The 13,351-nt window shown below is 38.9% G+C and overlaps 1 protein-coding gene across 1 annotated transcript; it reads left to right on the top strand.

Annotated features, from left to right (window-relative positions):
- The first annotated feature begins 4,367 nt into the window (after positions 1-4,367).
- Positions 4,368-12,640, top strand: LOC140230824 (uncharacterized). Its single transcript, XM_072310969.1, has 6 exons — positions 4,368-4,496; positions 6,397-6,500; positions 6,981-7,040; positions 7,492-7,660; positions 8,427-9,112; positions 10,298-12,640. The coding sequence occupies exons 1-6, from the start codon at positions 4,439-4,441 to the stop codon at positions 10,376-10,378; spliced, it is 1,158 nt and encodes a 385-aa protein (XP_072167070.1). The 5' UTR covers positions 4,368-4,438; the 3' UTR covers positions 10,379-12,640.
- The last annotated feature ends 711 nt before the right edge of the window (positions 12,641-13,351 follow it).

Here is a 13,351-nt window from a genome sequence, read left to right as displayed (position 1 = left end):
CCTATCCGTGTATCTTCTCGGGACATGTCCTCATCAGATCTCTGTATAGCTACTGCATTCCATGTAAATGTATCTTTGTGACTTGATCTGATCTGAATGGAATAGATGTATTTGAACTGAGAAAGTTTATGGTTGAAGTGATTCGCTTACGTGTAATGTTCAGAGTGGGCTGCCACTGGCTTATATCACAAGAAAGGGGGGGGGGGGGGTGGAGAGAGTCATAGAAAGAATAAAAAAGAGAACCACACTAAAGAAGCACCCAGACGCCAGATATGAACATTATCGCGCATGCGAGTACATACAGTAATGGTATTGTTAAAGGTGGGTACAGCCTCTCACGAGGTGTACATAAGAAATCACCATTATTCTCGAAATTGACATGCTGGGGTTCATCTTCAACCTGCCATGCAGTTCAAGTTTATAAAGATGATAAGACAAAACAGAGCCTAAAAAGAACCGTCTAGGCGGTAGTTCAGCCGTAACGTTTTCAGATTGCCTTCGAAAATTCCTGTAAAGGTAGGAACACTCTTGATTTTGGATACTTTTTTTGGCTCAAGAATGTTCCAGCATTTGGATATGTGAAATAAAGTCAAATAAACATGACAATATGTTATCCAGCTGGAAATGAAACTTGTGCCTGATCAAGGTTTCACGTGTCTTCATAAAAATAGTGATGCACGTTGTATTGGTCGCTGTACATCACGAGGTGCGGATACCAGCACCTCACGTGACTGTCTTTGGCGGTTGTTGTTCTTGTACCAATTCGCTTCCAGAACCTTGAAATGAAAATCCAATTCATGTTCAAGTGTAGGCTCATTGATAAGTGGAAGAAATTAATATAAACGGGACTTTAAGATTGCAAGTGAATAGGAAAGTCATATGGAAGTTATCGTTTCACATATTTTATCGGTTATTATTGATGATGGGGTCATCAATTGAATTCAGTTTAATTATAGTTTATGTCCATGCAATAATGGTGTCAAAAGCAATATCATAATACATACACACATAGACAATTTCCTACACATCTTGTAAAAACGCATGCCACATGCACACATGCATAAAAGACGCAACATTTTCCAAGAACTGGTAAGAGAGAATACAATGACAGTATAAAACAACGAAGAACAAAAAAGAAAGAAGAAGGGGCAAAGAAGAAGAAAGAACGATCTGTCGATGCCACTCCAGAATCGCCATCGCTTCGCGTTCGACTCTCTTGTCTACAAATCTTCTCTCTGAAATTCCCCCTTAAAGGAAACCAAAACCCGAAGAGAAATGTAGACTGAGTGAAAGCAGCAACATTAGTAGAACACATCAGTGAGAGTTAGAGGAAATCGGACAATCGTTGCAAAAGTTCATGAGAATTTTTAAAGTTTTGGTGTTGGAACCGCTGGATGAGGAGACTACTAGAGGTTATGATGTCATGTGTGGACAACAATAAAGAAAATACAAAGGGAATTCCACAAAAATTCAAATGAAAGAGCAATTGACAACCGCTTTCAGAAAGCAGGGGAATATGATAATTATTGTCAGTTTCAAGTTGATGGAATGTGTAATTTTCATGAAAAATTATTGTGTGTGTGTGTGTGGAATTCCCTTTATATTTTCTTCATACTGTTGTCCACACATGACGCCATAACCTCAAGTAGTCTCCTCATCCAGTGGTTCCAACACCAAAACTTAAAAAATTCATAACTTTTGCATCAATTGTCCGATTTTTCTCAAACTTTCACTGATGTGTTCTACTAATGTTTCTGCTTTCATTCAATCCACAATTCTCTTTGGGTTTTGATTTCCTTTAAAGAAAAATACACAAACTTAGTCTGCATCAGATATTCTAGATTGTTCCAAAGCTTCGACGGTTTCGCACTTGAATAATGCGATGATTGTGTTCTTGTCAAACCCAAAGTAGGAATCAAATTTGTCTACAGATGAAATCATCGCGCCTTGACTATTAGCATGTAAGATTGTGTCACTGTTTCGCAACTATCAGTATTGTAAACCTTAGGAATCAAAGACGTTTTACTTTGTCCAATATTAATGAAGGTTAATTCTGATCTACACTTTAAGCAGGGCTCGACACTAACGGTGGCCCGGTGGCCCGGGGCCACCAAAAACGCACGTCGGGCCACCAAAATTTCAGAAATGAGAAATTTGATGGCCTGATCGGGCCACCAAAAAAGGTCGGATGTTTGCCTTTGGGCCACCAAAAATAAAAGTTAGTGTGGAGCCCTGCTTTAAGGCTAACTTGAACGTCTGAGTGAGGCTTCCCTAATAGGCCAGGGGTTTTCCCTCCCAAATGAGGTGCGCCTTCCAGACTGGTGTCCGATCTAATCTCTCCGCTGCAGTAGACCTCCAAGAGCGTCTCTACTCTATTTAGGTAATGACCTTTTGACCTCATGTCATTTCGATTAGATAAAAATGTTTTCAAAAGCCAACGTGATGGACAGGTTGTTTTGAGAGAAATGACGAAGAATGCAGACTGTATAGTGGACACTGGAATGCCATGGAATTGCATGATTTACATGATTTATTGACTTCAATAATTGTAAAACATCGCTCCTGACATCGACTACAAGTGGATATAATGGGGGGGGGGGGAGATAGACATACCAGTAGCACAGACACATACAGTCCTTGTCTCTATCTCTCTCTCTCTCTCTCTCTCTCTCTCTCTTTCAACTCTGCGCTGACCTTTGAAAACTTCTCATTTGGATCCACCACCCCCGTCATTTTGTTTTTCGTCTTCGTTAGAAATAAAAGCTCGCATGCAGGAAAGGAAAACACAGCAGTTCAGTTCAGTTCGATTTTATTTCTGCATTTTGTTCAAGGAAATCATATATGAAAATAACAACACGTGTATCTGACATTTTTGGTTTGTATATGTATATGTTTGAGTTGATTAATTGTATATTTATATGTTTTTTAACTGAACTTGTGGAAATAAACTAAACTGAAACTGAACAGAATAGGAAAAAATAATATTACATTCATAGTACGATAATCACAATCTTTAAAGTTTAAACATAACGACAATGAGATCAAAGGAATCGACGAATACGCTCGTTTCCAGGTAAAGAGGAAGAAAAAAATGCAGGAGCGTGCATGATAGTGATGGCAGCCTCAGAGTCTCAAAAAGGAAATAAGAAACATGATAGTACATATACAAAATGGGCGATTTCCCATTGAAATGTTTTGTGCTACCTTTGTGGCGTCCGCAAGGGGACGCCAGTGGGGAAAAAGAAAGGAAAAAGAAAAAGCGACAAGCGCAATGAAGTGTGCTTTTATCATTACTAGAAATCAATTTGAACGTATTGTATGGATGTGAATGATCGTATGAATACTAGTATACCTCTGGTATTAAGTGGTTGTGAGCATGCATGCATGTGTTTATGTTAAGTGTGTATGTGTGTTGTGTGTGTGCCTTTTCTTTGTGTGTTATTGTGTGTGTTTGTGTGTTATAATGTCGTGTATAATCTCAAAGCCTCTCTGCATAGTATAGCATACTTCACGACCGCCAGAGTTTGCCATAATCCACATTACAGTTATGCTATTGTAGTGAATCAGAAGGGAATGATGTGTCTGCGTTTAAAGAGACTTTGAATATTAAAGGATTTGCCATATACGAAACGATGTTAACGTTTTCAGAACTTGCCGTCGATGTTATCAATAATAAAAACATTTCAAATGTAAATAAATTCTTTAAGAAGCGACGCAAAATGATCATGGTGTAAAATATTTGAAATTGACATGAAATCATAGTCAAAGCATCATGGGCTAACAACCACTTTTAGGTCTCTCTAGACCTCAAGGAAAATCAACTTTCCCAAAGTGGAAGTTGTTAATCGTTACTTGTGTGTATTGAAAATTAATTAATTGAAGATATGTGTTTCTACCCAGTTTGTAGGCCAACTTTTTAATCTTACGTTTATAATCGTTGATGTCGAGATGACGAACAATATACGGCAGTGGACGATTTTTCAGATGCAAATCCCAGCATGTATATACTATAAAGAGCCATACTTTCAGAATTCTTTCAGTGCAAAAACAAACAAACAAACAAACAAACAAACATAGTCACTAGCTGCTGCGTACGAGTTTTTCAGTCGTGAAATAACTGCAGGAGAAGAAGAAGAAAAACTTTAGAAGAATATTCGCCCCCTCGATGTGCTACTGAAATTCCAGCCGCTCTCGCGAACCCCCAATCAGAAGCCCCAGAAGCAACGCCCTCAACGACCAATCAAAAATAGACATTGGTGAAAGGCGGTTCGGTTTGATTGGGTTTCGCATACTGTATGGTAGTCTACTCCCGGTCCCTGGCCCCGTCTACTCGATCGTGCATTGTGTACGTGTATATGTAACGTACACACGGCGCAGTCTGGTCCTCACCGTTCAGCAGCCTGAAGTTCTGACAAAAACCCACTAACAAACTATAATTATGCCAACGAAAAGACGACAGAGAGGGAAAGGACGTGGGAGACAAAGCCGCAGTAAAGGTGAGACTCTCCTTTTTTCAAGTTATCTGCAAGATAAGCACACTGTAAATAAACTTCTAACGCTAACGTTAGCATGGTTATAGGGCCTAGCAGTAGCAGGGTTGAAGTTCAAAAGATGACTATCAGTCGGTCCCATTAACTAGGTATGCCGTTAGTATGGTTTATAGTTTTGTCTTACTCTTAAAAAGCGGTCAGGCCTTCCGATGGATTAGTGCATAGTGAAACCGTGACGTGTGTGTGGTATTATCAAATTATGAAAACATAGATCTAATCAATCATTAGGTTACCTACTTAGCAAAATCAGACTGGCTAGCATGGCTGGTGTGGTAAGTGGTGGTAACTAAAGTCAAGAAAAGATCTAACTCACTGTTAACGTTACACAGCCAGCCCTGCCTGTGCACGGCGCCTGGTCGGGCTAGGCTGGTGGTGGCCCCGGCACACATGCTTTGATATGGTCATTAAAGTGATTAAAATTAAAATGCATGCATGCTCAGCCGCAGCTTTCCCCGGGTAAACTGCGACCAGCCCGAACCCACGGTAGATTCTATAATGGTAACACTAACACAGTTACTGAGTTAGAATCTAATTTTACATAGAACACTACAACAACTAACGTTAAAGGTCAAGGAGCCCCCAAGGGTTAAACCCTGGGGCTGGGGCGCTGTAACCAGTCGTAACAGCGCCCCGACATGACTTGCGTGCAGTTTGTTGCAATGCATTGCGACGCTTGCAACTCTTTCGATCATTCATCGTTCAAATGTGACCAAACGCCGCATATACAGTGTATTATTAGACGTCTAGTAGTCTTTCTGTAGCATATGGTTTTGAATGTATTTTCTAGTAATTTATTACTATTACCTCCAAAAACAAGTTCAACTGTCATCATCTTTGAGACAGTCTGCGGGATACCCATTCTCAACCAATACGCCATTTTAGTAAGAATTACAAAAGAATATTCAACACCCTACATGTTTTTTCCATACGTACGTATACGGGTATAATATTAATAATGTGTGCTACGTTTTATCCATACTTTCTGTCAGTCCATATGCATGCTAAGTGCATGATTGACAACAACTGGGCTGTTCACGCATGCGTCGTGTAACCAGTTCAACAAAAGGAAGTGCTTAAGGACTGAAAGACTGATAAAATCTTTCACTGTGCTGGGCTCTTATAGCAGATCATATTGTAGATTGATCCCCTCACTAATGATTGTAAGTATCTTATCTAACATTACGGTTACAAATTTTAGTATAAAACCCTGTATTTTGGTCTGTGGTCACCCTGGTACAAAGAAAAAGCCATATCAGGAGATACACAAAAAAACGATAGGGTTGCCCTGTGACCCCGACAAGAACATGTTGGGGTCGCTGGTGCGGTTAGCTCAGCCTCAGCTATAAGAATGTGGATGCCGGACTGGTGGTATACAGGGGATCGATCTGATCTGCTGTCTTTAGATTCTTTTGGGTAGTTTAGGTTTTGGTTTAACGTTAGTACGGTACTTGCTAACACAGTGTAAATTTGGCCCAAATACTATTTTACTAATTAACGATTGCATGACTTAGTATTACTATTAGTATTAGTATAAGTTAGTCTATAGCCAATTGTTGATAGCATGATCAATGACTTATGTGATGGAGAGAGATGACATGATTTGTGGACCCACTTGCTGCATCAGTACAAGTGTAGCCCGACCAAAGGGGGGGGGGGGGGGGGCTACATACTTTATGTGACTTAGACTTTATCACATAGTAAAACCCAAACTTCAACCCCAACCCTAATCCTGTCTCTGTAGGCCCTATACATTGTACATGTACTCTAGGACTCTTTTATTTTCAGTGATTGCCTTTGAAGTGTTGTTTCTTAATTTTCATTGTTATACCTCCCCCCACTGATGCAGATGTTTCTTCAGAAGATATGGATTCCCATCCTTCCTGTACGAGTCAGAAATCACTGAAGCAGCTCAGTGATATCACAGACAAGCTTGCCAAGAAGAGACTGGTGGTGAGTCAGACTCAGACACACTGCATGTATGAACCAGAGTTCTATTCACATGCTTACGTGCACTCCCAATGTTCAAGTTTGTTGACTCTCTGTGTGCCATATTCATTTCCTGTCCATGACCATAGGTCCGTTGTTTGTGAGTGAAATGTGTGTGCATTTGACTCAGTGGTACAGGGAGGGTTAAAGGAGACAAGTTTACCTTTTTTTTTCTTTTTTTTTAAGTTCTGGTATACATTACCAGGTATATTGTAGTGTATATAATTTGACTCACAAATGCAATGTATGTGCATGGAAGAAGTTTTTTGATAAGATATGTACGAGTTTTTTTTTTTTTTTTTTTTTTTTTTTTTGGGGGGGGGGGTATGGTTTTCTTTTGTTTTTTATTTTGCAAGAAGAATTGGACAGTGTTTCATGCTTTCATTACAAAGGTCTGTATTACTGTTCTCAACTGGATTTATTTTGTGGCATTTGTCCTGGCAGAAATCAAGCACAGATACTGAGGTGGAGCAACATGAGCAGAAGGAGAATTTCAAGAGACATGTAAGTCCAATTGTTTTGTTGATATGTTTACTCAGAAAAAAACAAAAAACAAAACTGAAATGACCGTTACCCGTCTGAGGCAGAGAGATCATGTAATCTTTTTAGTTGTGTTTAAAAAAAGAAAAAAGAAACGCTTGTGTGATGCTATACTGAATTGCTTCTGTCTCGGCATTCAAAAGATGACAATCTAGAATGTCAGATTTGGAGTCTAGATTTCCCTTCAACTGTTGATGGGTCACTTTTGTACTTTACAAATGGTATTTTCGCTTTTAAAATTTCATATTGAAAGTGTTAACTGTGTGCAAATATCTTATAGCAAAAAACATAGAGCATAGCCTTGAAAATGAATCAAGGATATGAAGTTGTATTTGGTAATTGTTTGTTTTCATTGGGGATGGATTGAGATACTTTCAGGGAATGATCTAATAAACTTACATTTCATTGCATGTAGGGTTGCGATGGCTATGATGCAGACTTTGAGACCAGTGAGTTTGATGCGACGTCAGCTGGTAGTGACATGGACTGCCAGACCCAACCCCACCTCAGCAAGGTAGCTGACTCAAGATCTGTCCTCTCTGCACACCCAAGCAGCAACAAGAAAGAGAAGAGCAGCAGTAGAGGTAAGCTGCCATGTAAAGTTGCTCCAGCATTTGATCTCATGTTTTTTTTTCTCTCTCATTTGTTTTTTTTTTTTTTTTCATCTGTTTTTCTACCAGCTTCCTTCTTAAAGTGCCTGTTTACCTTTGGGAGCAGTGATTTAAAAAATGTTCAAAATATCACATTTAATGCATATGTGTAGGTCAGTTGTATCACAAAACATCCTACCATAGAAGAATTTTGCAGTAGAACCTTAATATAAGGAGATATCACTATTTTTCTCAGTGAACCGTAACGGTAGACAGTTTAGTCTGGAAACATTTTTATTATAACCATTGTCCATATTTTGTGTATTTAACAATACTAAACATTGATTATACTTATTCAAATTTTTACATTGGTTGTTTCTATCCCAAACTCACATTTTGGAGCTATTTTGAAGCATTAATGCTGGGTTTTTATTTCATCTGCAAATGGTAAATTATGCCTTTAAGAAAAGCTTTGGTTCATAACATTGTGTTGTGTATGTGTTGCTTAGATTTCAGAAGAGGTCTAGACTTGCAGTTTGAAATGTTGTCAGCTTAATTCTTCAGATTTTTCAGCAAATCGGTGCACAATGGCGGTATCACAGAGAACAGTGACATTAGAAGGGAAAGAAAATCATGATGAATCACAGCAAGAAAAATGAAATTTCCCCACATGAATTGTGATATGCAAGAAAATGCTTTATGTGATGTGTAATGCACACACTGTATTGTTTGTTTCACCAAAATTTTCTCCTGTATTCAGGGAAACTTCAAAAAGCAGCACTTCTGAAAAGATGTCAGAAAGCATTGGCGCAAGATTCCCTTCAGTGCAGTCCAGCACCCCACTGTCAGAAAGATGTCAAGGTGCGTGGACACCGTAAGTTGAAAAGGGACACCGCCAGCCTGGATTCTGTCGGCCAGCCTGCGATCCCTGCCAATACCGCCGCGCTCCTCACCTCGCCGGAAATGATGCACCTGTTTCCGAATCCCAATGGCTCAGACAGCTCTACCCCATTGTCGGGAATAGCAGACAGCAAGTCGGACGCCAATGACTCATGCTTTGGCTTTGAGGGTCTCCTCTCTCCCCAGCCAGCCTTGCCCTTCTCCCCTGTCCTACCAGACTCCCCTTCTTTCCCCGCCGAAAAGGGTGAAACGTTTGCGTCAAAGACTCGGCTGGATATTGAGGACCGGTCACCATCGCCATCACCTTCACCAGACCTGGTCCTCCGGTTATCGCCATCCCCTGAGCCGCCCTCTCCTGATCACGACACAAGATCGTCGATGTCCACCATGTATTCTTCCGTCGCCTCCACGTCAGCCTCAATGCAGTCATCGAGGGTCAGTCAGAAGAGGAGACTGGACATCGATTTGACCGGCCTCGTGCCAAAGGACGATGAGGAAGGTCCTCCGAAGAAAGCTTCAAAAAAGAGGAAACCACAGAAAAAGAAGGTATGTACTTCAGGTCAACCTACTGTATCAGTCTTTGTAAAGTTCTTCCACTCTGCTACACAAATAATCCATGGGTCTTGATCATGGAATCTGTTGGAAATTTGGGTTTACAGTAGGAATATCTGCACTGAAGTGCTGTGCAACATTTCTATGCAAAGTCGAATGAAATCTTGTTGTTTTTGACACAGGTAAACACATAAACCACTTTACCATGTATCCATATGTGACCCGCTACAACAAAAGGATCCTAAAGTCGCTGACGGGTGAGCTGAGAAAATCAAGTTTGAAGTCAGAACACCAAAATCTGTCAAAACGTTCGGATTTCTGATTTTACATAATTTTGTAGTCTTATGTATCTTCTATCATCTGCCGAAATTTCGAAGTTAAATGATCAAAGGAAAGGCTAGAAAATAGCATTTTTTCTGGGCCATGCTTGGCTCGCCCGTCAGCGACTTTAGGATCCTTTAGTTGTAGCGGGACTCATATCATTAACCTTCATATCATACCCTCATATTTTAAACTTTATGCCCTTAATGATTTTACATGACATTGAAAGAAAAGCTTTTAGAGATTTGTTGTGATGAAAGGTAAGTTTATGATGCCTTTTATGTGGGTTTGCATGCATAGGGCCACTATTAGAATAAGTAGCAACCTTGTTTATTATAAAGGAGACCTCCGGATGATTTTCAGACTTTTACATGTGAACAACTATAAATTGATCATACTGGGTACAGAGTTTCAATATTTATAGTGGTTGGGATGAGGAATAAGAATGCTTTCAAACTTTATAACAAATTGCATTGAACAAGGATGATGCATGAGTTGGGGCTCAAGGAAGCAGAACAAAAGAAGAAGGCATGAATACATTTTACACATGTGAACTTATTGAGCATGTGGTATTGTAATGGAATTACACTGCTACATTTCTGGAATATATGAGGCTCCTATGTTATCTACTCTGCTCAGTGTAATTTGTTTAAGATATTTCAGTGTATTGTCTCTCTGCTCAAGGACCACAATAAATTCCACAAATCTATACATGGAGCTATCGATTTATGTACTACAAAATGTGAAGTTGTGAAAATGGAATGCCCCTTTAATTGTTCAAATTGTAGCTGTAGTTCGATGCACTCTATGATGTCATCTTGTTGATAGCCATTTATTTTAATTTTTTCTCCATACCAGCAAAAGGAGGAGGAAGCCTGGGCCCTGAAGATGAGCACTGAGTTTGATGACATCGAAATGTTTGAACTCACCGTGGAGTGATATAGAAGTCTTCTGGGAAAAAAAAAATATGTATGGACCAATAGGGACACAATGTACGTGTGCATGTACCTGTCTGCGGCTGATCTGAACAAAGAGCTACATTGCACTCCCTCTGCAAAGAAGACATTGCTTTGTAGAATGCTTTGCTCCTAATTCTGGATGCTGCTGACGTATCGGGGATGCTTGTGATGCACATGTTGATGCATCACTCTTTGAAATATGCTGAGACGACTTTCTTGCACTGTAGTGCTGCTGTGTCAAAGTATGGAAGAACAATGATGGCAAAGATTTACCTTATGGACTGCCACAAGTTGCTGCTCGTTGTGTTCTGGCACATGTTTTTTTGTGGTTTTTTTGTGTGTGTTTTTTTTTTAAAGCAATTGAAGAGGAGTCCAGTGTCTATGATTTTCCCAACAAAATCCATTGTACGGACAGGTATGATATGCAGTGATTTTGTACACTATTGTCTACAATGGAGGTAAAACGGGGGCCAACAATGACTGTCCCAAGGCTGCTTTATGTGGTGTATGTATGATATCATGTGCTTGCTTGATTATTTCCGTATCCTAGCATTGCCGTGAAGACAGCGGGGACGCTGTAAGCCTCCATTATTGTGATATTCATTTGCAGAGTGCTTTTTGTACATAGTATTACAAGGCAGTACCATGTAATACGTGACAGGGCTTTGTTCACGCTTTTGCAGCCAGAGTTCTGGAGAACAATATGACAATATATTTGTTCTTGCTGTGGTCAGAAGCTCAACCTCTGGGGATTTCTTCACATACTGTAATGTGTGCAGAACCCCATGATCATCTGTCTTAATTTTCTCTTGGGCTACTTTGTCTATTGCAGGGTTCCTTTTGATGCTGGAAGGTGAACAGTTGTAAATTTTTGTACATATCATAGTATATTTACTTCACTAATGAAGTATTCATTTTCTTTACATGTAAAGGATTATAGGATCATGTAATTTGTTTTAATGCCAACTTATTTTATCAGCAATGAAGATCAGACCTTGTGCGCTGAGATTCTTGGAGGGCACAGGAAGAAAAATATTTGCCTGTTTTGTGAGCCTTTTTTTCTTGGTACATTTGTAAGTGATGAAGAAAAGACTTTATGCAATGATTTCAAGTTGAGGAAAATCAGAGTGTTAATCATGATAACATCTGCAGAATCAAATGTTTGGTGATCATTTTTACAAATATAAATGCACTATCTTATGCAATTAAGGGAAATGAAAGAGCTCAATTTGTGAGGATTTTGAAGTACATGCAATACCAAGAAAGATGTTTGGTATGAACTATATTTTTTCTAGTTTTAAAGACATCAGATGTATGGCATTATTTTTTATGAGCAAGTAGAGAATGTAGATATGTACAGGCTTAGTCAATGCATTGTATGCACTGCAGATAACACTCGTAGTAAGAAAGAAGTATCAGTATAGTCTATCCAGTGTTCCATGTTGGACTTGTATACAGATATTCCAGATTATTTTCTGTTTGCAATTAGGGAAGGGATAGAAAGTGTAGATATGAGATGCCACATTTCATTTGTGAGACAGATGTACGCTGATGATAGCGCAATCGTCTTTTCTTTCACATTTTTTTTTGGTGACGATTACTTTTGAGAATTTCTTATCCTTTTATTCGTAGAATTATTCCATTCATAGTTGTTTTATTTGAAAAGAAGTAAAAGAAAAAAAAAAGCAACTTTACATCATTAACTATTAGGTAGAATTTTTTTCAAGTCATATCATTTGTGCTTCATTTTCTCTGTTCAAGATCAAGGATGAAATCATATTTGAAACTGTATTTATTGTAGTAATGATAAACATATGTACCAAGTCAGAAGTACTGCTTGTACATGGCAGAATTGCGTGCAGTGTAGAAGGCCATAGATGTCACTCTATCTCTTTTGATGTCTTAAAACATTTTTTGTTTTTTAATTTCCGTTTTGCTAATGTGAGAGAGATTTTCATCATCTAGTGATTCTCCCAGCATCTTCCAATCATCACTGGTAGCTTTGAGGATTTGTTTGAGGTGTGGCAGTGTCTTTACATTTGTCCACTTTCAGCATGTGGTAACTTCTGTGATGCAAAGCATTTACCAATAGGCACAGAAAGGGTTACACCGTCACCTTGTGTCGCGTTGTCGCCATGCATACATGTACTGTAGTTGTACATAGTAATGTATATACATAGCTTGAAATCCACAATACCCGTCAGACAATAAATTGTGCAGTCAGGAGTGCCATAAAAGCAAATGTTTATGTACTGTGTACAATGTATCTATATTTTGCATTTAGACTGTCCTCAGTAATAGAGTAATAGTGATATATGTATTTGCCTTTGCTGAAGTTTTCACCTCAAATTTGGCAAATACGTGTAGGCTCTCAATTGCAAAATAAAAAAAAAAATTGACAAAAAGGAAAACAAAAATATGCACAGCATGCGCTGTCACAGGCCAGCACACTAGCATTGTAGTATCAAGTAGCTATTACTGCCAGTATATACAGTAATAGAGCCCCAATGCCATAGACATAATTATTGATAACAGTCCCTGGCATAGTCTACGTACACTTACTAGCAGTACCGCTGTGGCAATTTAACATAGCTTTACTTTGCTTAACAAAACAGTATGTTTGAGATGTCACACTCTCTTCTGAACATCCATCATGTGTGATATTTTTTGATGATAATAATAATGATGATGATGATGATGATGATGATTATTAGTAGTAGTAGTATTTGCTGTTACAATATCATGATAATGAGAAGACCACAAAGTGCAAAATTAACAACTCAAAAAAAAAATGTCTGATCATCTGCCATTCACAAAAATATCAGTAGGCCAAAATATCAGCATGTACAGTACAGTGGTTCAGGCCAGGAAGTCGATTTGGAATAGTTTGTCCAGAAACCTTGAAGTGCCTTCCTTTTTCTTTCTTTCTTTCTTTTTTTTTTCAATATCTCTT

This window comes from Diadema setosum, chromosome 1 (assembly GCF_964275005.1).
Source record: "Diadema setosum chromosome 1, eeDiaSeto1, whole genome shotgun sequence".
Lineage (NCBI taxonomy): Eukaryota > Metazoa > Echinodermata > Echinoidea > Diadematoida > Diadematidae > Diadema > Diadema setosum.
The sequence above is the reverse complement of the archived record's forward strand: the minus strand, read 5'-3'. Positions and strand labels throughout refer to the sequence as shown.